The sequence below is a fragment of the Neolamprologus multifasciatus genome, chromosome 22, assembly GCF_963576455.1.
Source record: "Neolamprologus multifasciatus chromosome 22, fNeoMul1.2, whole genome shotgun sequence".
Lineage (NCBI taxonomy): Eukaryota > Metazoa > Chordata > Actinopteri > Cichliformes > Cichlidae > Neolamprologus > Neolamprologus multifasciatus.
Window position 1 is genome coordinate 1,144,171 of NC_140459.1, and position 24,555 is coordinate 1,168,725.

Sequence of the window (24,555 nt, forward strand, 5' to 3'; positions counted from 1 at the left end):
CTTTGACACAAACCAGAGTCGTTTGGGTCATTAGTGGGTCAGAAAGTGCCAGAAACCTCCATGGAAACCAAACAAATCAGCGACCCTCAGACTCGATCTGTCACAGTTATTGACGGGACAATCAGGACGCGGGCGTCAGCTTCAATCGCTCTTTTCCCACTTTTACAAGCTCCAGCTCTGGTTGCTCGCTTGGCTCGGCCCGCCGCACATGTGGTACAATTAGCCTTCGCTTCATCGCGCATGTGTTCCTGGTTTCTGTGGTATTTCAGTCATTTCTGAGCTCCCACGGGAACCGCAAAGGCACCGCCGACCAGCCGCGGGGGCAAACCGAAGACTTCTGAGGTCTGCAGTTAAAGGTGGCAGTGAAGACGATGATGAAGCACACACGAGGGGGCACACAACATTACAGATGCTTTCATTAGAACAACCAAATATTAATACTCAGGTGAATGAACTGTTTTAGAATTAGGATCATTCATTTGTAATAATTATACAATAATGAGTTTGGTGTTATGTTTCAAACTGTCACATTTACATCGTTTCAGTGTGAAGCTGCATCAGCTGACTGATCTTCTTCTTCTGTAGCTTAAAATCTAGTTGAACTCGTTCCTGTTTGAGGATGCATGAAGGTAAATATCTGCACGGTTTCACTAGAAGCCTGGAAGTATTGTCCCAAACATCAAATCTAATTTGAAGGAATCACTGGGAAGTTTGTGTCGGTAGAACTGTGAGGTTTTCAGACTCTTTATGATCTGAGCAGGATTTAAAATTCAGACGTTTGTGTGACTCAGTGACGAGGTCGCAGCCTGAGCGCACCACGCTGTGAGGCTGCACTGCTGCTCTCTTCACGCACAAAGTGCAAATATTGCTGCAAAATCCTCAAACAAAAGCACGCCAGAAAGTCACGGAGCACCATGGTAATACAAAACTCGTGGTGAGAGGGTGGAGGTCAGTCAGGGGTTGGAGGTCATCGGGTCATGAAGCTGGTGATAAATTTTGACCATAAAGCCCTGAGTGTGCCTTCAGGTGTCGACTCACACCACACGTCTTTGAGCTGAACAGAAGGCAGCTGCAACACTGAGTCAGTCCCCAAACACACTCACATCGCTAAGGTCTGAAGTTAGGAGCGTGGGCAGGTGGCTGCAGGTGTGCAAACATCATCCAAACACATTCTTGCAGCAATAAAACAACACGAGGGACTAAAACTGTCTCCCAGTCCCAGGAGTCCTTCCTCCATCTTTACTTACAGCTTCCTTTCTGTGTTTAAATCAGCACACAGTGTAACTTTGTCCAAAGCTGCAGTCACACATGAATGAAAACTCACAACATGAGCGCCGGCAGCCTGTGTGAAGTCAGCTGGGTCCTGCAGCACCCGCTAACCAGCAGAGCGTCCTGCAGCGGGGGGCGCAGACCCCTCTGAAACACACGAGAGCCCCTGAAAACATCTAAAAATCAGATGTTTTCCATCTCCAGCCCTCCGCCCAGCAGGGACCTGTAAAGCCCACAGAATGACATCAGAGGGAAACAGAGGAGGAAGAGAGGAGAGAGGGAGGAAAAATTCTTCAAGTATGAGAAAACTTTACTGCACTCCTCCTCCTCTCCTCTTTCTCTCTGCATCCATCACCCTCCTCGTCCTCCTCCTGCCGGTCAGTCGGTGAGAGAGCCGGACTGAGACGAGACGTCAGCACCGCTGAGGGAAACTCCTCACCTCTCTGAGCAGGTAGGATGCTGCTGCAGGAACAGACTGCTGGGTTTACACCTGAGAGCGAGGTTCATAAACATTTCATATGAATGTGACGCAGAGGAGATTTCATTTGGAAATTCATCATTTAAACAGCAGAACTGTGCAGCCGTGATTGTTGCTTCTCTTTATTCCAGGACGAGGGTGAAACGAGCAGCTGCTGTTTCACATTCAGTGCCGACGACTTTCAGAAAATGTTTCCAAAAGTTTAGGTTCATGTTTCATTTATTTTAAATTGCTTAGATATTTATCTCTTTATTTTGTATGAGCTTTGCAAAGACACGAGTTTCATATTTTGGTCATTTTTATGACTTTTACAAATAAACTGAAAATATTTATTTTTATTTGTTGGTTGAAAAAAAAACTAAACAGATTTAATTGTTGGACTTTTGAACTTTTGTCTGTTTTCTGTCAGTTTAACGACCAAATTAATTTGATCTTATCAGCTGTAGCTTCACAGGGGAGGATTTGTGGGCTTTGGTGATAATAATTGGCAGCAAATGGAATAGATTCATGTTTTTAAAAATCATGATCCAACGATGTGAAACGTGCCGACTGCTGCAGAACTGTGACAGAAATCATAAAGCAAATATCCAAATCAGGATTTTACAGAGAACCAGTAATGATGCAGAAACACAGACAAAGTAAAAAGTTTTCAGTTTTATGTATAAAGCCAAAGATCAGAGAGACTCGTGCATGTAATAACACATCCCGCAGCAGAATCGATGCAGGTTTATGTTTGGACATCGTCCCTGTGACACTGAAGTCTCCATCCTCTGTGATGGACTGAATCAAATAACTGCTTTGATAAGAAATTAAATAAAAATCTGCTATTTCAGTCATCAGCAAGTCAATCAGCAACCTGCAGGACTAAAAACTTACAGCAGTTCATGACCGCCAATAACTGCAGTTCCTCTAATGTCCACTAGAGGCCACATGTTAGAACATCTGACTTCACAGCAGAATCAAACATTTACAGGTTTACAAGCTGCTAAATAGCTACTTTCCCCCCTTCATGGTAACTGTGTACTGCTGCTAGCTTCATCTCTGAACTGCTTCTTTTTAATGCACTTATCTGACCAATAGCATGGCTGCTGTGTGGATACACACACACAGTCCTTCCTAACATTTCATCCCTTTGTTACTTTGCAAACATTAGCAGGAATCTCTGCACCCACTTTATGGAAGCAGCTTGCTAACTGGGCTAGCTAGTATTAGCATTTACCTTAGCGTGCCACCCTGTTGTCCATATATGCTAACTGGGCTAGCTAGTATTAGCATTTACTTTAGCGCCCCCCCCCCGTTGTCCATATATGCTAACTGGGCTAGCTAGTATTAGCATTTACCTTAGCGCGGCGCCCTGTTGTCCATATATGCTAACTGGGCTAGCTAGTATTAGCATTTACCTTAGCGTGCCGCCCTGTTGTCCATATATGCTAACTGGGCTAGCTAGTATTAGCATTTACCTTAGCGCGGCGCCCTGTGGTCCATATATGCTAACTGGGCTAGCTAGTATTAGCATTTACTTTAGCGTGCCGCCCTGTTGTCCATATATGCTAACTGGGTTGCAAAAACACTGAGCCCTCAAAACACAGAATCCAGAAACCAGTGGCTGATGTCACAGTAACAACTTCCATTTTTATATACAGTCTGTGTTGTTGCACCCACACCTGCCAGGATTTCCAAACTGGACTGCTGTGATCCTCTGTGGTCTCGGGAAGCTTTTGGCCAAAGCATGTAAATGTGCTTCCTGATGTTCCTGATCTTTCATCATTCTGTTAGCACAAAGGTTTCACAAAGTCAAACCTGTTTCCTGTTTCTGAGACCTGAGATCACTCATGTCTGAAGGTTATGACTGTGTTACTCTATATTAACTAGGTAATAGTCGTTTCTGGAGTTGCACCCCTGCTTGCTGGTTTGAAGTCTGATTCTTTTAATCCTGAATCGCCAGAAGAACATTTAAAGGGTTTATAAGATCTCCATAGACATTTCATAAAAGGCCTCCTGGTCATTACAGGGCTATCAAATGATTAACCTGAGTGTGGGCGTGGAGCGACATATTCTGGAAGCAGTGAGGGAACAGCCTCCAGCAGCACTGAGAGTAAAGGTGAAGAGCACATGAGAAGCCTTCATTGTGTATTTTGAGAATTTAATTGCCCTCCTGAGGTTCTCCCGTAGCAGCTGGAACAGCTGTCACAGGCAGCTATTTACAAGGTAATCGTTCTCACTTAGACCCACTGAGCAGAAACTGGCCGAGGTCCAGACGGAGATCTAAATCAAACCGCACATGCAGAAACCTCTGTGTGTCGGTCGAGGTAGCAGCAGAGAAACATGTGGACAGACGGAGAGGAAAGGTAGAAGGGTTCAGATCCAGAGCTGAGCTGAAGCAGAGACACGATGGACGAGCGGCACTCAGAGAGTCCTGAGGACACCTGCATCAAAAGTTAAATTACTCTTATAGGAGGCTTTAAAATAGCCAAAGACAAGCTGAAGCTGACGAGGCATCAGGATCATCACAGCTTCACTGCAGACATGCTTGTTTCACTCCAGTGGACAGTGGGGCCAACAGACCATTCGCAGAGCTACTTGTTGCTCATAAATATGCTAACAATGTAAAGTAAAAGTTATGTAACAAGGAGGAGTTTGCAGTGTTTCCTCCTGCACATGAACAGGATTTAAGGTGTAAGTATCTAAAGAAGTCTTACAAACATTCACAGAGCTTCAATTTTGCCTCTTTTTTAAGTAAGAAACTCTAAACTGGGATCTGTTTGCTCAGATGCTCCACACATACTCGGCAGTTTCGGGCCAAATTGCACTTGAAGTAATATTCGGCGTTGCCAGGCCCCGGCCCGATCCGCATGTCAGAAAATCGGCTGCAGGATAACAAGCTACTCTTTCAGACCAAGTTACTTTTTCCATCAGGTTTTTATTGGCCGCCATGCTCCACTGACGGGCCCATAAACAGCTAATGGCCCCCTATTCCCGCTAATTGTGGCCAAAGTGGAGTCTGCTGCGCTAACATGAAATTTAAGGTGAGCTTAAATGTGTAATTCTGTGTCTCTTCCAGTGGGAAAACCCATGGAGAGCAAAGGCGAGAGGAAAAACTCCATCGCCTCTGTGACTGAAGCGAAGTGAGAGCAGGTCCAGATCTGCAGACTCATTCCAGCCGAGTCCTGGAAACAACCGGCTCCGCTGTTACCGGCAAACGTCCGTCAGCATCGATTTCTTTCTCCTCAAACACCCAGGGAAGTCTTCTCCTGGTGCCACCCTGGCGATGCTTTTCACCCCCTGCCTCCTCCTCTTCCTCCTCCTGGCCGGCCCAGCCCTCCTGACCCCGTCCACCTCCAAAGAGCTGCAGTTAAGGGGTCAAAGGACACCAAGGGACACCAAGCAGGACTCCTTCAAGGTGATTAAGGGGTTAGCTGAGATAAATGGGCCGACTCACGGCAGGTCAAGTGGTCATCGGGGTTAAACGAGGGTCAGTGTGGTTAAAAGGTTCAGGGAATTCTTCTTTATCTGCTTTTATTTGATGGCCCCTGTAGCGCCTGACTCCTCACAGGAGTTTTAAGTTTTCATATCTGTCTGCAGATGATTCCTTATTGCAGGAAGAAGCCAGTGAAGGCCAGTAATGAACATACAGGCATCTCATTGTTAGGCTGTTCGAATCCAGAAATCTGCTCAGGAGATGATGCAAAAGCCAACTGCACAGAGTTCAGTTCCAAGCGTCTGCAGTCCAAACAAAGAATAAATTGCAGAGATTTATCATCAACAAACTCTCGATGTGTTTTAACTGATGACTGACGTCTTTGCTGCGCTCCAGCACATTTTAATGTTGGAAAAAGCAGAAAGTTAAAGCCATAAGCCTCCTGCGCCTGCTGTAATATATCTACCCCGGCATCGCCGGACTAATGTGCAAATGTGAATTTGTCTGGAAGCTTTTTGTTGAGCTCCAGTTTCCAGCGGGCACAGAGCGAACTCAACTGGATAGACGAACAGCCAATCAGAGGAGCTGCGATGAAGGATAATGCTAATGGACTCTTTCAGAAATGACACTTTGTGCTCCAGAGCAGCAGCGATTATTTCACGCCGAGCTCAGTAACGTGAAGAAAGGTGGCTGCAAGAAATCCACAGTCTTAAACCTGAAAAAGTCCAAACACAGTCAGGAAGACGACTCAAAGGTTTAGACTCGAACACACTGATGGGAAGATGGACAATAAGACACAGGAGGACTCAACCAGGACAACAGGAACGTAGAAACATGAGAAGACATATGTGGAACCAACCAGCAGAACACAGCAGGAAGAACATGAAGACTTAACATGAAGCAAAGTGCAATGATTGGTGTTTTCTGCTGTTGCAGGTGGTCATCTCAGAGGGCTGTGCCACTCAGGGTGATGCATCTGATGGGAGTACAGGAGGTAAAGAGTCTGACCTGACCTGGGGTGTTGTAGCTCAGCTCCTACTGCAGAATATAATCACAACCAAATGTCCTCGTTTGCAGGTAAAGAAATTGACCTGGCACCTGGTTCTCCTCTGGTTCTGACCCATAAGATCAAACTGGTTCCCTCAGATTTGGCGTCTGGGTCTGGATCTTGTGGATGCGACGCCGACTTTGCTCCGCTGCGGGAGCGGCTGGAGAGGCTGGAGAGGGAGGTGTCAGCCCTCCGGGAGACGTGTGGAGGGGCTGAAGGAAACTGCTGCAGCTCAAACGAAAGCAAAGGTAAAACTGGATATTTCTATTAGATCGACCAGATCGACCTTCAATATTTATCCGTAGAGCAGAAGGACGCGACTATCAGCGTTAAAGAGGGCACACTTTTATGTCAACAGCACTCTTACAGAGCGCTAACAAGTAGAGGTGGGAATCACCATACATCCCACGATACGATATTATCACAATACTTAACGCACGATACGATATTATTGCAATTTTTAAAAATATTTTGCGATATTCAGATTCTGTACATAAAGGTAAACTTTATCAATATTCATTTTCTCTAATATCAAAGTCTCACACTCAGTCTTTCTCTCATTTCAGTTTTATTGTTGACAAACTGAACGGTTTGTATTACAGTCTAGTCCAACTTAACTGAATCAACCATCTGGTACAATTATAGCTATTCTGAACTATGCAGTTTATGAAAACTATGCAGCCCCTTCAGCAACTGAAGAATTTGAAAGTAAATTAAAATAAAATATAATTTTACATTAAATAAAAAAGTTTTAAACTTAATTAAAATTAAACATGTCTTAAATTAAAATAAGTAAACTGTCATGTTTATTGCTGCCAAAAACAAGTGAAACACATTTGGACAGTGAAGGAATGTCAGGATTCTTGCTCAGAAAAAGGATCAACATGCTCTGAAGTCAGAGCACAAAAACCTTTTTGTAACAAAGTATCGATTTCTGCTGTCCCTGTATCCATACATTATTAGCAAACAAAATATCACCATGCTACACAGTATCCATTTTTCCCCCACCCCTACTAACAAGCTTCCGTTACAGAGTTCCTCAGGAGGTGGAGGAGACCAAAGAAGGAGATAAAAACCTGGTTCAGTGGGTGGAGACAAACTCTCTGTAATGGCTGCATGTTTAACAAGCTGACAGATCAACTTAAAAGATCAACATGTGACTCGTCTGTTGTAAAGTTAGACTTATTTTATATCCACCAAATCACAATAACAGTCACTGGCAGGCACTTTATTTAGGCTAAAGACGAACAGTAGTACAGGAAATACCCAACAATCATATGATCCCTGTTAGCATGCACTTGGCAACAGTGGGAAGGAAAAACTCCATGAGAACCAGGCTGAGGGAGGGACGATCATTTGTTCTCCAGACATCCATCAGTGTGTGAATGTTGGACACAAAGCATAGAAACTTTAATGGGTGAGTGTTGTATAAAGAGCTTGGCGTGAGTAGGAGAAGTCACCTGATCGAGCACTTTTCCCTTCTTCGATCCCTGAAGCGAGGAGCCGATCTGATGCTTCATGGACGTTTATAATTTTAGCATCTTCATTTTAAATATTCTTAAAGTTCATCACAAGCGTTAAAGACCGGCTGTATTTCTGTCATTTTCATATAGAAAAGCCACATTTTCATGTCACGTCTAAACATTAAATGAAACGTGAAAAGTTTTTCATTCACATGCAAAAAAATAAAAATTCAAACTGAATTTGAGACAGTGATCAAAATCATTCGTCATGCATGAACGAATTCTTCATACCAGGCTGGAAAAAATGATGGTTTCTCATACAAGAGGACTTAAAACAGCTGGAGGAGCAGGAGCTGCATACAAACCTTTAACAGACACAAAGTCGAGGTCGTGTTTGTTCCACCTCAGTGCCAAAAATCCAAAAGTAATAAATGAAATAATCAAATGTTTTCAAACTTTATCAGAAAGACGTGCAGCAGATCGTGAGTCATGCTTTCAAGGCCTCGAAGCTTCGAGAAGAAAGAAGTTCTGGAGCTTTAGGAAAGACGAGGTTTTCCATCACATGGCTCCAAAGTCACCCACAGTTGATTTCATCAGTGTGGAGCTGATGATGTCCTGCAGCAGCTCCACAGTATGAACCCCAACCAGCCAAAGATCCACTCTAAAAGTGCCTGAAGCATGTTGGTGAGGTTAGCAAACACAAACTCCAGACCAAATGGAGCAATCAGCTCACGCATGGATGAAAAAGTAAATATAAACCGAACTCTGGCACAGCGAGCAATAATCCTATTCATGAAAATAAACACTGGGGATGTTTGGGAGGATTCTGATCAAAGAGACGCAAGCACACAAACAGACAAACATCGCAGTGAGAGAAGGAAACACGAGAGAACAGCGATTAATACGAGTCTGCATCAGCAGGCGCTAACCTCCGCGCCGCACGCTCAGCGAGCAGCAGTCGAGTCTTACAGCAGCTGATCTTTAGCTCGTAATTACAGTGAAAATGACCCAAGATGTTGTTGGTCTGCAGCACAGAGTGTGTTCATAGCAACATATGTTTGACAAACACTGGACTCTATTAGATTTGTTAAAGAAACGTTGCCTGTGTGCGCTCCAGGTTTTTTTACTACTGAATTCTTGTTTTGTGAGAGCATCGCTGCAGCAAAGTCTGTGACAGCAGCGTCACTCCAAACATCCACACCAAACGTGTACCTGATGCCAAAGATGACACGCCGGAGGAACGGCCACGATGAGACAGAGGTGCCGCCCGTTTCCCAGGACGTTTTCAATCTTTGCTTCACGATGACACTCGCATTCATAAACCTTCCTTTTCACTCGCATTTAAAACACAACCAGAGTGTCAACAGCAGCGCCATCGACTGCATTACTGCCTCGCACCGTGACCTCGAGCAATAACAGACCAATGAGAGGCCACAGACATGTCTCTGCTGACGATTAGCTCTCTGAGCATGTGGTTTCTATTCTGCAGGTTTTTGTCTTTGTTTGCTTTTTAAGTTAATTTCTTGAAAAAGTTTCTCATAATTTCACAAACATTTATCTGCGTGCACGATGAAGGTTTTCTGCAGTTTGGTAACGAAACACAGGAAGTGTCGTCTGTGAAGGTTCTCAGTCATCCAGCTCATCGTGGTCGAAGACGCTCGGAAAGAAAAGCATCTTGACTATTCTCTACTTAATCACATTAGCCAGGTGTGAACCGGTTGTAGGTCACAGCCAAGCTTTCAGGTCAGCTCATTGTCAAACCTGGCCCCACACTATCATGTGATGTCCTGAGGTCAGGTGGCCCAGGATGTGAGTGGGCGTTTAAATCGAAATCTTTCTCTTCGTGTGAAAACACATTTTTTAGCTGACCTGACAGAGAAGTCTCTGACAGGGTTACAGGGACCCACAGTGGGAGGCGTTATCTCCACGTGGAGGAAACGTTAACACTGTGAATGAATGAAATATGAACATCTAATACAGAGAAAAGTGACATGAAAATGAAAGTTATTTGACTTTATTTAACTACTTTTTACACATTACTGGGCAGCTTCCTGCTGTTTCCTACACCCTCCTTCATGCTCTCTCAGAAGCAGTGTTGGTCAAGTTACTTGAAAAAAGTAATCAGTAACTAATTACTGATACTTCCCCCAAAAAGTAATCCCGTTACTTTACTGATTACTTATTTTCAAAAGTAATTAATTACCTAGTTACTTAGTTACTTTTTAAAAACACGATTTACAGCCTGAATAGGTGATAAAGTGATAGATCTTTCAGCCCAATTCTACTTTTTCTGCATAATCATCATACAAAATGTAATCAAATGGAAAAGTCTCTTTTTAAAACTTGTTTTATTAGTTTTAATCTTTTAACTTTATGCATCAAGCAAACATTTAATTATCTGCAACATTCTCTGACTGGAAGAAATTAGTTTAATATTTAAAACTATTTTCTGCACATTCCAGCACATAAAATAAAATATTTTTGTGTGTTTACACTCAGTCTTTCAAATAGATGCAAGTAAAACACAGCAGAAAATAAATAAAGTCAAAGACTAGCGGTCCTGTTGCTCTATTTTCACCTGTAAAGCAGGAGTGGGGTAGGCGGAGGGTTACCCTGGTGCAGGTGTGCCGCGGTCAGTGGAAGAATCCGCGAGTTTCTCTGTGAGTTTCCCATTACGTCGTAGCTACTCGATGCTTGTTTGGAAGTTTAGGGGTTTTTTTCGCTGTAAAAAGAAGTTTTCTTCCCACGCACAACGGACACTAATGTTTTTGTCACTTTTTATGGAATCAAACTCAAAGTAAGGTCAGTACTTCCACGCTTTAAACGCTGCACGCTCATACTCTCTCTGCACTCGATATATGATCCATTGTTGATCTGCACACAGCTGTTGTCACGAACGTCGCACTCGCTTACGTCACTGTCATGAGACATTCTCGCAAAAAAAAATCACGGTTTTAGTAACGCAGTAACGCAGCGTTCCTACGGGAAAGTAACGGTAATCTAATTACCGTTTTTGCAATAGTAATCCCTTACTTTACTTGTTACTTGAAAAAAGTAATCGGATTACAGTAACGCGTTACAAGTTACGCGTTACAAGTAACGCGTTACTGCCCAGCTCTGCTCAGAAGTACATCAGACCTGTTGAATATTTCACCACCATCTGTTCTTATGTGTTCTAATAGTTTTATGTTAATCTAATAAAAAAGTAAAGTAGACTAAAGCTGTATTCTACTAATAGAATATGTGTTTTTCTTTGAGTCTGACTGTGTGATTGGATTATTTTCAGAGATCATCACATTACAAACTGGCAGAGATTAACCTGTGAGCTGTGTGTGTGTACTTGTATTACCTGAAACATGGGGACCCATAGATTGTGAGGACATGGGGGAATAAAGCCACTGATTATGGAGACTCATTAGGAAATGAATTAAAGTGATTGTAATTTACTCCAAAATCATTACCCAAAACTGGATAAAAAGTTAATGTCCTGTTTTTAGTTTAGCTTCAGAAAAGTGAATGTTTTGTCTTCTGAAGTGATGGAAACGAGAGAGACTGTTTATGTGTCTCTGTCTGCAGCTCTGTGCCCAGTGTGATCTCAGCCCCCATCTCCGCCCAGTCCACCCATGCACAGCAACAGCACACACACACACACACACACACACACACACACACACACACACACACACAGGGGATAATCAGTCACAACAAGGCTGTGTTACACTCTATTTAGAGAGGATTAGACGTCCACCCCCCCTTCACTCTACCCCCAAAACTGAGGCAGTGCAACAAAGGGTAACTATCTGGTTCTAACTGATTCAAGACGCTTCATTCATCCTCCAACAAACCACATTTATGACTGAAGTGATGCTGATGGCCACCTTATGTTTTGGATATCTAAGAATGCATTTGACCTAGTCAATACTATGATGCAGGATATCTGCGTACCATTAATTAATGCTTCGATCTTAAATATGATCAACCTATCTCTAATAATCAGTTATGTACCACAGGCCTTCAAGCTGGCTGTAGTTAAACCTTTACTCAAAAAGCATCTCTAGACCCAGCAGTCTTAGCTAATTATAGGCCAATCTCCAACCTTCCTTTCATATCAAACATCCTTGAAAGAGTAGTTGTCAAACAGCTAACAGATCATCTGCAGAGGAATGGTTTATTTGAAGAGTTTCAGTCAGGTTTCAGAGCTCATCACAGCACAGAAACAGCTTTAGTGAAGGTTACAAATGATCTTCTTATGGCCTCTGACAGTGGACTCATCTCTGTGCTTGTCCTGCTAGACCTCAGTGCAGCGTTCGATACTGTCGACCATAATATCCTATTAGAGCGATTAGAACATGCTGTAGGTATTACAGGTACTGTGCTGCAGTGGTTTGTATCATATCTATGTAATAGACTCCAGTTTGTACATGTAAATGGAGAGTCCTCTTCACACACTGAGGTTAATTATGGAGTTCCACAGGGTTCAGTGCTAGGACCAATTCTGTTTACATTATACATGCTTCCCGTAGGCAGCATCATTAGAAGACATAGCATACATTTACACTGCTATGCAGATGACACCCAGCTCTATCTGTCCATGAAGCCAGATAACACACACTCGGGTTTCCAAAAAAGGAAGTCAGGATTTCTTGTAGGATCTCTGAGCTGATGTCACAGATATTGTAGCATGGTTCAAAATGGTTTAAACTGAATTTAGCTTGTTGCCATGGTGATCAGGAACCTGTTCTTGACCTCTTCCTGTCCATCAGGTGCAGGATGCTCCATCAAACCAGAGACGAAGGAGTGCCCCAGTGAGTGCAGTGATCAGGGTCGCTGCGAGGATGGCAAGTGTGTCTGCTTTCCTGGATTCACCGGGCCGGACTGCAGCCAGTCCAACTGTCCCGGGGACTGCAGCAACAACGGGAAGTGTGTGAATGTCCAATGCGTGTGCGATCCTGGTTTCACCGGTCCTGACTGCTCCCTCAAAGCCTGCCCTGATAACTGCAACAATCACGGCAGGTGCGAGAAAGGCAAATGTGTGTGCAACAGTGGTTTCACAGGTCCCAGCTGCTCCGATGAATCCTGTCCCGGAAACTGCAAAAAAAGAGGGGTCTGTGTTAACGGACAGTGCGTGTGCAATCCTGGTTTCACCGGTCATGACTGCTCCCTGAGATCCTGCCCCGATAACTGCAACAATCAAGGCAGGTGTGTGAACGGCAAGTGTGTGTGCAACAGTGGTTTCACAGGTCCCAGCTGCTCCGATGAATCCTGTCCTGGAAACTGCAAAAAAAGAGGGGTCTGTGTTAACGGACAGTGTGTGTGCAATCCTGGTTTCACCGGTCATGACTGCTCCCTGAGATCCTGCCCCGATAACTGCAACAATCAAGGCAGGTGTGTGAACGGCAAGTGTGTGTGCAACAGTGGCTTCACAGGTCCCAGCTGCCTCAACAAATCCTGCCCCAGCAACTGCAACAGGAGGGGGCGCTGCATTAACGGGCAGTGTGTGTGTAATCCTGGATTCGCTGGGCCAGACTGTTTAAAGAGGACATGCCCAGACAACTGCAATGACCGTGGGAGGTGTGTTAACGGTAAATGTGTCTGCAACAGTGGCTTCACCGGTGCAGATTGCTCTGAGGCAGTCTGTCCTGAAAACTGCAACAACAGGGGGCGCTGTGTGAATGGACAGTGTGTTTGTGATGATGGATTCAGTGGTGCAGACTGCAGTGCTAAAGGCTGCCCCAACAACTGCAACAACAGGGGGCGCTGTGTTAACGGACAATGTGTCTGTGAGGATGGATTCAGTGCTGCAGACTGCTCTGAAAAAACCTGTCTAAACAACTGCAACAACAGGGGGCGCTGTGTTAATGGACAGTGTGTTTGTGATGATGGATTTACTGGTGAGGATTGCTCCGAAAGAACATGCCCAAATGACTGCAACGACCGTGGCAGGTGTGTTAATGGTAAATGCATATGTGACAGCGGATTCACAGGTGACGACTGCTCTGAAAACACCTGCCCCAACAACTGCAACAACAGGGGGCGCTGTGTTAACGGACAATGTGTCTGTGACAGCGGATTCACTGGTTCAGACTGCTCTGAAAAAACCTGTCTAAACAACTGCAACAACAGGGGGCGCTGTGTAGATGGACAGTGTGTTTGTGATGATGGATTCACTGGTGCAGAGTGCAGTGCTAAAGGCTGCCCCAACAACTGCAACAACAGGGGGCGCTGCTTCAGAGGGAGCTGCGTGTGTCGTCGGGGGTTCACAGAACCAGACTGCAGTCAGTGTCAGGAGGGGATGACTGGGCCCAACTGTGATGTCGGTGAGTCAAATCTTCCATTTATCTTCTCCATATCTATCTATCCATCTATCCATCTATCTATCTATCGATCAAGATATCGAGATATCGATCGATCGAGATATCTATCGGGATATCTATCTATCGATCAAGATATCGAGATATCGATCGATCGAGATATCGATCGATCGATATCCCGATCGATCGAGATCTCGATCGATCGAGATCTCGATCGATAGATAGATATCCCGATCGATCGATCGATCGAGATATCGAGATATCGAGATATCTATCTATCGAGATATCGAGATATCTATCGAGATATCGAGATATCTATCTATCGAGATATCGAGATATCTATCGAGATATCTATCGAGATATCTATCTATCTATCGAGATATCGAGATATCTATCTATCGAGATATGTGTGCACGAACAGCACAAAGGAGCAAAGTTGCTATAATTCACTGTTTTAAGAAAGACAGCTTGTTTATTTCCCCACCAAGCCTCTTTAAATTTGACTTGGTAGGCTTGGCTTTAACCACAAATAGTCAAGAGTTGGTTACATTTATGGTGGGGGCATGGACGGAGCCAGAAGCTGAACAGTAAGGTGGAAAATGAAGCCAAAGCACCAAAACTGCACTTCCTGTAAACTCCAGTTGAGTCAATCCTGACCGATTACTTTGCCCAACAATACAGCAGGAAAAATGTCAACAGTCTGGTAGACAAACATCTTGATGCATGCTCAAGCAAACAGGTAAGTAAACCCCAAAGGTTTGAAAATGTTCCTCTGGATGTAGAGCTTTCAGTGGGAGAAACGTTTCGTCACTCATCCAGGTGACTTCTTCAGTCACCTGGATGAGTGACGAAACGTTTCTCCTACATCTACGTCCAGATGAACAGAATCAAACCTTGGGGATCTAGTAAACAAACATAGTTTTTGTTCCTGTAGATAATAATCTCTTAACATCAACTACACCCAGGGTGAATTTCTTAAAAGTTGAAGTATGCATAGTGTGTGGGTTAAAGTTAGGGACATGGTTACGTTGGTGTATGTCTTTCCTTTATTTTGTGTAAAATGCATGTTTGTGTCTCATTCTCATCTGAAGAACATTTGTTCACCATGAGAGGATCACATTTAATTGCAGTGGGAATATCTGTTTGCAACAAATGTGCAAAAACCACACATTTCTTCTAAAACTGTCATTCTGGGGTTGTTTAATTTGATAGGGTTTTGCAGCATCAGCCGAGCTGCGTACTTCTTTCAGCCATGTTTTCTTGTTGTTGTTGTTGTTGCCATTGTTGTTACCAGGGTGTGGTAGCCTATTAGCACGCCTGTTTGGAGGCTGTTCACGCTGCAGTGATCCGAGTGACGGAGCAGTTTCATTAGCCAGAGCGGTAGAGTCCAGACTCCATAAAAACTCCCTCAGACAGCTGCACAGGACAGCCGCATGTGTGTGAGAGTGTTTTCCCAAATGCAACTGACCACTTACTGGAGTGGAGGGAGGGATGTCCCACAGCCTGACAGCCCACTGAGTAAACACAGAGTGGGCAGCAGAAAGTGTGATGTTTCCATCCACCTGCTGCAGAGACCCCAGTAATGACACAATCAGGAGAAACTGTTGGCATATTTAAATGATGCAAAAACGTTTGATTGGAAACAGATTTTTTGTGAATACTGATTTTCTTTCCTAAACATAGCTACAGATGCAAATACATAACACTGAGCCAACATCCAAATATTATGATTTCTTTTAGCAAACGTTGCCTTTTCACATTATTTTGGACAGTTGTCCTTTATTTCTTTAAAACATGCAAGTTTTTGCTGTTATTATATTATTTGGGGGGAACTGGATATTTCCCTCCAGTTTATGACCACGCGCTGGTCAGAGATGATGGTTGGTTTCCCAGTGCATCATGGGAATCCCCCGGCAGCCTACGTCTATTGCAGCATAACTAAGGGAGGATTCAGGGTCACCTGGTCCAGCTCTAACTATATGCTTTAGCAAAAAGGAAAGTTTGAAGCCTAATCTTAAAAGTAGAGATAGTGTCTGTCTCCCGAATCCAAACTGGAAGCTGGTTCCACAGAAGAGGGGCCTGAAAACTGAAGGCTCTCCCTCCCATTCTACTTTTAAATACTCTAGGAACAACAAGTAGGCCTGCAGAGCGAGAGCGAAGTGCTCTAATAGGGTGATATGGTACTACAAGGTCATTAAGATAAGATGGGGCCTGATTATTTAAGACCTTGTATGTGAGGAGCAGGATTTTGAATTCTGGATTTAACAGGAAGCCAAAACAGGAGAAATCTGCTCTCTCTTTCTAGTCCCTGTCAGGACTCTTGCTGCAGCATTTTGGATTAGCTGAAGGCTTTCAGGGAGTTTTTAGGACTTCCTGATAATAATGAATTACAGTCGTCCAGCCTGGAAGTAATAAATGCATGAACTAGTTTTTCAGCGTCACTCTGAGACAGGATATTTCTAATTTTAGAGATGTTGCACAGATGGAAGAACGCAGTCTTACATATTTGTTTAATATGTGCGTTGAAGGACATGTCCTGGTCAAAAATTACTCCAAGGTTCCTCACTGGAGGCCAAGGTAATGCCATCCAGAGTAAGAATCTGGTTAGATACCATATTTCTAAGCTTTTCAGGGCCGAGTACAATGACCTCAGTTTTATCTGAGTTAAGAAGCAGAAAGTTAGCGGCCATCCAGGTCTTTATGTCTTTAAGACATTCCTGCAGTTTAACTAATTGGTGTGTGTTATCTGGCTTCATGGACAGATAGAGCTGGGTGTCATCTGCATAGCAGTGTAAATGTATGCTATGTCTTCTAATGATGCTGCCTACGGGAAGCATGTATAATGTAAACAGAATTGGTCCTAGCACTGAACCCTGTGGAACTCCATAATTAACCTCAGTGTGTGAAGAGGACTCTCCATTTACATGCACAAATTGGAGTCTATTAGATAGATATGATACAAACCACTGCAGCACACTGTAAAAAAAATTGTAATATAACAGTATTTTACAGTTTTGTTCTGTTCTTCTAGAATATCATTAAATTTACATCAATAGACTGTGATTTTACATTTCAAATGTAAATTAACGTAAAATGTAATAAAACATAATTTTCTTGTTTTTTAAATTTATCTGTCTATACATGAGCATATTTAGATTGTTAAAATAATTCACAGATGTATCATGATTTCACAAATATTTGTCCGTTATTTGAAGGATTGAACTGTTAAATTCAAATGTGATGCTATAGAAAAATATATCAAATGATTCTTATAAACTTTTTTTTACATCAATAATTTTTATTATTGATATTTAGAGCGAATGTGGCTCAAGAGTTGGGAGTTCGCCTTGTAATCAGAAGGTTGCCAGTTCGAGCCCCGGCTCGGACACTCTCGGTCGTTGTGTCCTTGGGCGAGACGCTTCACCTACTGGTGATGGGCAGAGGGGAATTATAAAGCGCTTTGAGGGTCTCAAAAAACGCTATATGAATGCAATCCATTATTATTTAAACCAGGACCCCAAAGCGCTTTACACAACGAGTCATCCACCCATTCACTCTCACATTCACACACTGGTGATGGCAGCTACATTGTAGCCACAGCCACCCTGGGGCGCACTGACAGAGGCGAGGCTGCCGGACACTGGCGCCACCGGGCCCTCTGACCACCACCAGTAGGCAACGGGTGAAGTGTCTTTCCCAAGGACACAACGACCGAGACTGTCCAAGCCGGGCTCGAACTGGCAACCTTCCGATTACAAGACGACCTCCCAACTCTTGAGCCACGATCGCCCACGATATTATTCATATTGCTGCATTCATTGACCTTGTTTATAGGTAATTTCATTGTTTAATCACATTAAAATGTTCCTAATTTAATGTTTAAAAGCACTTGAAAAAGGCAAAATCCCATGTAAAATTAGGGCAACAAACTTTATTGTCATTACTGAAAATAACCGTATTTTCATGAGGAAGTTCTTTTCTGTTATTTTATGGTATTATTTTGGCGCCCCAGAATATTACTGTTTTTTTAGGATTTTTTGTGCACAGTACCTGTGATACCTACAGCGTGCTCTAATCGCTGTACTGAAATATTACCAGCTGTAAAAACAAAGTGCTGCGTTCGTTTCCAGCTGAGCTGCTTTGCAGTGCAGCTTCTTGACACCGACTTGCTGCTTCCTCCAAATATCACATGTTCATTATTCTCCACTGTTGTTAAGGAGTCATAGCAGTGGGACATGCCAAGTGCTGAAAAGACCATCACAGCTTCATCATGTTGATGCCATTACTGTCCCAGTGTGAGACAAAGTGCTCTCAGAGAAAACAACTGAAATGTCTGCCTGAACATAGAATAGCATAGCATAGCATAGAATAGAATAGAATAGAATAATCCTTTAATTGTCCCACAAGGGGAAATTTGGTTGTTACAGCAGCCAGAAAGACACAACAAACAGGACACAGGACAGAAACATTTTTCTTACATATTTAGGACGATGGTTACTATAAACAGAGAACTGCACAGTTATTAAATTAAATAAAAATAACTACAGATTAGAGACAAACCTAAAAAGGCACGTCTAGATTCTAGAAGTGTTTGATTGAAAACACTCAAACGTGCACATTTTGTTCTGATAAATGTTTATTTGAGTTTTTGTGTCTTTAAATGTATGTTTGTGTTGACGTGCCTTCCACACGATGGCTGTTGGCTATAACATTAATCAGCTGTTGACACACAAACCCAACAAACTTCAAAACGTCGTGGCAGATGAAATCGATAAAGCTTAAAGGAACCATCACGCAAAACAGAGCAGTGAGAGTAAAGCAGCGATAAAAGCACAAAGGACACAGTCTGATAGACGCAGACACAAAGCAGATGGGATCAAACAAAGAAACGTTTATCAGTCTGATGACGTTTATGTGCAAAAGAAACTGTTTGATGGAATAATGTTGCAGAATGGGGAAGCTTTTATTGTGAAAGCGCTCAGCCAAATAATGCTTCTTTACATGTGTAACATGCACGCTGAACTTGAGTAGCTGCTTCCACGAGCAGTTTTTCAGTTTGACTGTTGGAGGCTGATGGAGGCTGATGGAGGCGGCCTCCGTGAGCCCGAGGTGTTGGTTTGTTTACTGCGCCTGTGTTTGTGCCGTGCTGCGGTGTGAGGGATTTAAACCATCCGAGAGGATTTTTGAAATAAAGTCACGACGTTCCCTCTGGGAGGAAATAAAGTTGATCCAGACGCAGCAGTGACAGGAGAGGCGGGGTCATTGGCGAGTCCGTCGGGCTGTTCTCATGAGCTGACTAAAGAACACTGATGGGCAGCAGACGGTTGGATGAGATAAGCTTCTTTGTATTTTTACTTTCTTTTCATTAAAGTTTCATTAAACATTTTTCTGAAGAACAAACAACTGAAGCAAATGAAAATTCAGCTGCTGTATTTCCAGCTGTGGTGCAGAGGTTACAAACATGAGATGATTACTTCCATACAGTACTGTAACAGTACAGTAAAAATGCACCTTTAAAGGTAACCTGGTGTTTTCCAGTGTTACAGTGTTACACAGCACTGCTGTGGGTTACATTAAGCACACAGGAATATTAATGTAAGTTACATTAGAGTGCATAAGCAAATAAAGAGCTTTTCTGATGTATTATCGCCTCAGTGAACTTATAGTGAATGTGTGCTAGATTCTCCTAGCTCTCGATCAGTCTCGGCCAGCTCCTGCTGCTCTTCAACTTTCCCCTCAAAGACTGAAGTCTGCCTCTTCGTCCTCGTCTGAGCTCATGCTGTGGCTCGGAAATCACGGACCTGGATATGAGCCTTAATGAGAAAACCACCCCTCACCACTGGAGCAGTATCGTTTTCAACCTGCACAGCAGATAGAATAGTTTGTCCTGTTGTGGTGGTGCCAGGGAGCTGATGGTTTAAGTTTCATTAAGGCTGATGCCAAACTCTGATAAATGCATCACTTTGGTTTGGGTAAGATGGATGAGAAAAACCTCCTGCTGCAGGACAAACACTTGTTCCACTGCATCAATCACAGGAGAGAGAAAACGAGGAGGAGGAAGACCTGCAGGGTTATTCACCAGCGTCGACCACACGGTGCATGGACAGGAGCGTTTGTGATGAGGTGACTAAACTGTGGCGCCGATGATGTTCATCTGTGCGTGATCCATCTGCAAGTTACTGAATACAGCCATTATTATTATTATTATTATTATTATTATTATTATTATTATTATTATTATTATGTTTGTTGTGACCTGATGAGTGGAAGAGCTTGAAACGTCACTCCTGGATTATACTGCCCCAAATATATTCCTTCTCTCACCCCAACCAATCACAGCAGATGGCCCCGCCCCTCCCTGAGCCTGGTTCTTCTGGAGGTTTCTTCCTGTTAAAAGGGAGTTTTTCCTTCCCACTGTCGCCAAAGTGCTGCTCATAGGGGGTCATATGATTGTTGGGTGTTTCTCTGTATCTATGAAGCACCTTGAGGTGACTGCTGTTGTGATTTGTTGCTGTATAAATCAAACTTAATTGCATATTTGCTCAGTAAACGCGCACTTGTTTTAAACAGTTGATAGCATGTTCTGTCGATTGGCAGTCTGCTGTGCTCCACTTTCAGTGGTGGTCATGTAAAGGTGGAGAGGGTGGAGCTGCTGTAGGTGTTGTATGGTGTTGGTGGATGAAGCCAGGTCATCACCAGGTGAAGAGGTTGTGTTTGTTGTTGTGCTGCTAGCTGCTTCGCCTCTGTCCTATAACATGAGGTCAGCATAGCGCGGCTGCTGAGTTTTTTCCACACAAACACATGGAGACAAACGCACACGGTGGTGTTAGCATGCCTGAGTCTCATTGTGCAGCTAAGTCTGTGTTTCTCTCTTTCAGTCATGTCTGGTGTTTCCCGGCTGAGCACTCAGGACATCACAGACACGTCAGTCGCTTTGGTTTGGACTCCGCCTCCTGTCCAGTATGAGACCTACTACATCACCTTCAGCAGCCAGGTACGCGGCAGGTTAAGCTTTAAAGTCTTTGAGTTTCACTTCTCTACCTCCTCAGTGGTTCTTTGGCAAACATGCACAGACTCCAGCATCAGATCACCTGAACTGAAATTATCAGTTTAACTGAAAGCAGCAAAAAAAGTTTCATTCTTAAAGAAACGTCTGTTGTTCCCAGAGAGGGGCACGATTTCTCCTGTGAGACGTTTGACATGTGGAGATTGTGTCGATCTGAAACTCTGCCCATGTTAGACAGAAGCATCCACCACTGTAACTGCATATACGACACATACAGTAATGTACATGCTGTGCTATGACTCAGAACAATTGTTTCCAATATGGAAAAGCAGAAACGCCCCATTTAAAACTGACTAAGGACATTTTTAATAAAATGAATAAAATGTGAAGCCAGCTGCTGTTTTTCTCTCACACTGTAAAAATCTGTTCGGCTCACGCACATGTTTCCATAATTCACATAACAGATCCACAGTGGAGCGCCTCACTGTCCCCTTCTCCAGGACCTTCACAGGTCATGTAGAGAGGGTGGAGCAGTGTGGAGGACACGCTGTCCCCTTCTCCAGGACCTTCACAGGTCATGTAGAGAGGGTGGAGCAGTGTGGAGGACACGCTGTCCAAAGACGCTTTCTTTACAAGATCCTCAGTGAAGTTTCCAAAGAGGTCTGCAGGTAGAAATATCAAACTGTGGTGTGTCGTCGTTCACAGCCTGAAGCACAAAACTGCTGAACTTCAAACATTTGACACACACCATAAAAATGCTGCTTTATGTGACGCAGTAATAACAGCAATCACAGTTCGTCTGCAAACCTTAGAGGATATCCAAAGTGTAAGTGATGGAGGTGTGTTGGTCTTTTATTTTGAAGGACACGAACCGTCTGTCACTTCCATGACAAACACCTGTAAGAATGACCTGTGAGGTTGGGCTGCAGTGCCAGAGGAGATCTCTGGGCTCCATAAACACTAAATTACTGCAGATTTTATGGCGTTAAACTTCAGTGACTCCGTCCGCTGAGCGCAGCTTTGAGACCAAAGCGCCACTTTCATGTTTCCGTGACTGGAAGTGAAACTAAGCGTCTCCAGATGGCGGCGAAAGTCACAATTTTGACATTTCAAAGTCAATTAAACAAAGAAATGTAACCTACAATATTTTTTTCTTCGGGGGTCATTTTAGCTATCACTCAAAGGTTTAGGAGGTGGAGGTTTACACATCCGCTCGCTCGCTGGTTCACTCTCCAGGTGGAGACAGAGCTCTGCTTCGGGGTCATGTCAGTAGGTGGATGTGGAGGAAAGCTACCCGCTGCAGTGACCCCTCGTGACAGGGGAGCTGAATGTGCCAGCAGGTGTAGATGGAGCTGCTGTTTATGTCTTTTTCCAGCTAATTTGCAAATATTTAATAAACATCAGTAACCGTGGTTACTAGAGTGGGTTTGATTTGGAAAGTGATGGGGACATAAATTTGTTGGAGTGTCAGGATCCTGCCGGGTTTGGACCCTGGTGGTCCCACATCCACCTGTAAAGTAACCACTCACTGTCTTTAAAAACCCAGCATCCACCTTCATGCATAAACTGCACAGCCTGCTCTACAACATGACTGTATTCAGTGTTATTAATACGTGACACCATGAAGCAAAGTTTTATTATTTAAAAAAATCATTAGCAGTGTTGGTCAAGTTACTTGAAAAAAGTAATCAGTAACTAATTACTGATTACTTCCCCCAAAAAGTAATCCCGTTACTTTACTGATTACTTGTTTTCAGAAGTAATTAATTACTTAGGTACTTAGTTACTTTTTAAAAACACGATTTACAACCTGAATAGGTGATAAAGTGATAGATCTTTCAGCCCAATTCTACTTTTTCTGCATAATCATCATACAAAATGTAATCAGATGGAAAAGTCTCTTTTTAAAACTTGTTTTATTAGTTTTAATCTTTTAACTTTATGCATCAAGCAAAAATTTAATTATCTGCAACATTCTCTGACTGGAAGAAATTAGTTTAATATTTAAACCTATTTTCTGCACATTCCAGCACATAAAATAAAATATTTTTGTGTTTACACTCAGTCTTTCAAATAGATGCAAGTAAAACACAGCAGAAAATAAATAAAGTCAAAGACTAGCGGTCCTGTTGCTTTATTTTCACCTGTAAAGCAGGAGTGGGGTAGGCGGAGGGTTACCTTGGTGCAGGTGTGCAGCGGTCAGTGGAAGAATCCGCGAGTTTCTCTGTGAGTTTCCCATTACATCGTAGCTACTCGGTGCTTGTTTGGAAGTTTAGGGGTTTTTTTCGCTGTAAAAAGAAGTTTTCTTCCCACGCACAACGGACACTAATGTTTTTGTCACTTTTTATGGAATCAAACTCAAAGTAAGGTCAGTACTTCCACGCTTTAAACGCTGCACGCTCATACTCTCTCTGCACTCGATATATGATCCATTGTTGATCTGCACACAGCTGTTGTCACGAACGTCGCACTCGCTTACGTCACTGTCATGAGACATTCTCGCAAAAAAAATCACTGTTTTAGTAACGCAGTAACGCAGCGTTCCTACGGGAAAGTAACAGTAATCTAATTACTGTTTTTGCAATAGTAATCCCTTACTTTACTCGTTACTTGGAAAAAGTAATCGGATTACAGTAACGCGTTACTGCCCATCTCTGTTGCTAAGCAACTAATTTTACATGTTTGAACTTCATAAGATGGTAATATTTCTTAGAGGTGCCTTTGATGGCTTTAATAAAAGCTGCCTGATCCTGGGTCTGTTGGAGTTCCCACCGTCACCAAGTTCTTGCTCGTAGCACTTTTGGAGGTTTTCTCCCTAAAACAGCAAAAATCAGTTGTGAATGCGTCACTGAGTTAGTCTGAGCTGGGACACGGCACAGAGATGTGTGTTTTCAGATCAAAGCAATAACACATCTGCACTTTCTCTTTAAACCTCGGGCATTGCAGAGGTATGATGGCTTTAATATGACAGGACAGTTTGACAGTAGAAAAGAAAGATGGAGGAGAAACCTGAACTCGCCCCAGAGTGGCTGCTCAGCCCACCACGACCCTCCAGGCAGGGCAGGGATTTTCACCAAGCTTCATTCTGTTGACAAAGAGTTTAAAAACCATTCACTAAATATAGAAACACTGAATCTGTCTCTCCTGTGACAAAGAATAATAGTAATTATGTATCAGTTAATGTCGGGCTGATGTTTGCAGCAGCTGCAGGAGGACGGCCGGCTGATGGATTTCCTTTTTCATTTCGTCTGCTTTCCCTCCGTTCAGCTCATTTTGGCTTTTCGTTTAAAGCCAAACTCGTTCCATCGCAGCCGGATGCGCTTGGCAGTCGGAGCCCATGTGGAAGACACTAACACCTCATCTCCTGCTTTAATCATGTGCTGCATTTCCTGCTGATTCTCCTCAAACCACATTTGAGCATTTTTATTTGCTTCCCTCACAGTAACCTTAAAGCGCTGACAGTGAGTGTCGTTAGCGACGGTGTTAGCAACACAAACACAATCATATCAAAAAATAAACTGCAACATAGCAACAACGTCCTCGGCCCGCTCGTCTGATGTAA

General features: G+C 43.3%; 1 protein-coding gene across 1 annotated transcript in view; it reads left to right on the top strand.

Moving 5' to 3' along the window:
• Positions 1-475: 475 nt before the first annotated feature.
• tnxbb (tenascin XBb) overlaps positions 476-24,555 on the top strand; it is a 51,285-nt gene continuing 27,205 nt past the window's right edge. The window contains exons 1-6 of the mRNA XM_085148743.1: positions 476-1,720; positions 4,809-5,147; positions 6,102-6,159; positions 6,243-6,461; positions 12,440-13,993; positions 20,866-20,981. Of these exons, the coding sequence (XP_085004869.1) occupies positions 5,016-5,147; positions 6,102-6,159; positions 6,243-6,461; positions 12,440-13,993; positions 20,866-20,981 (2,079 nt within the window). The 5' untranslated portion in view covers positions 476-1,720; positions 4,809-5,015. The remainder of the gene's footprint in view (positions 1,721-4,808; positions 5,148-6,101; positions 6,160-6,242; positions 6,462-12,439; positions 13,994-20,865; positions 20,982-24,555) is intronic.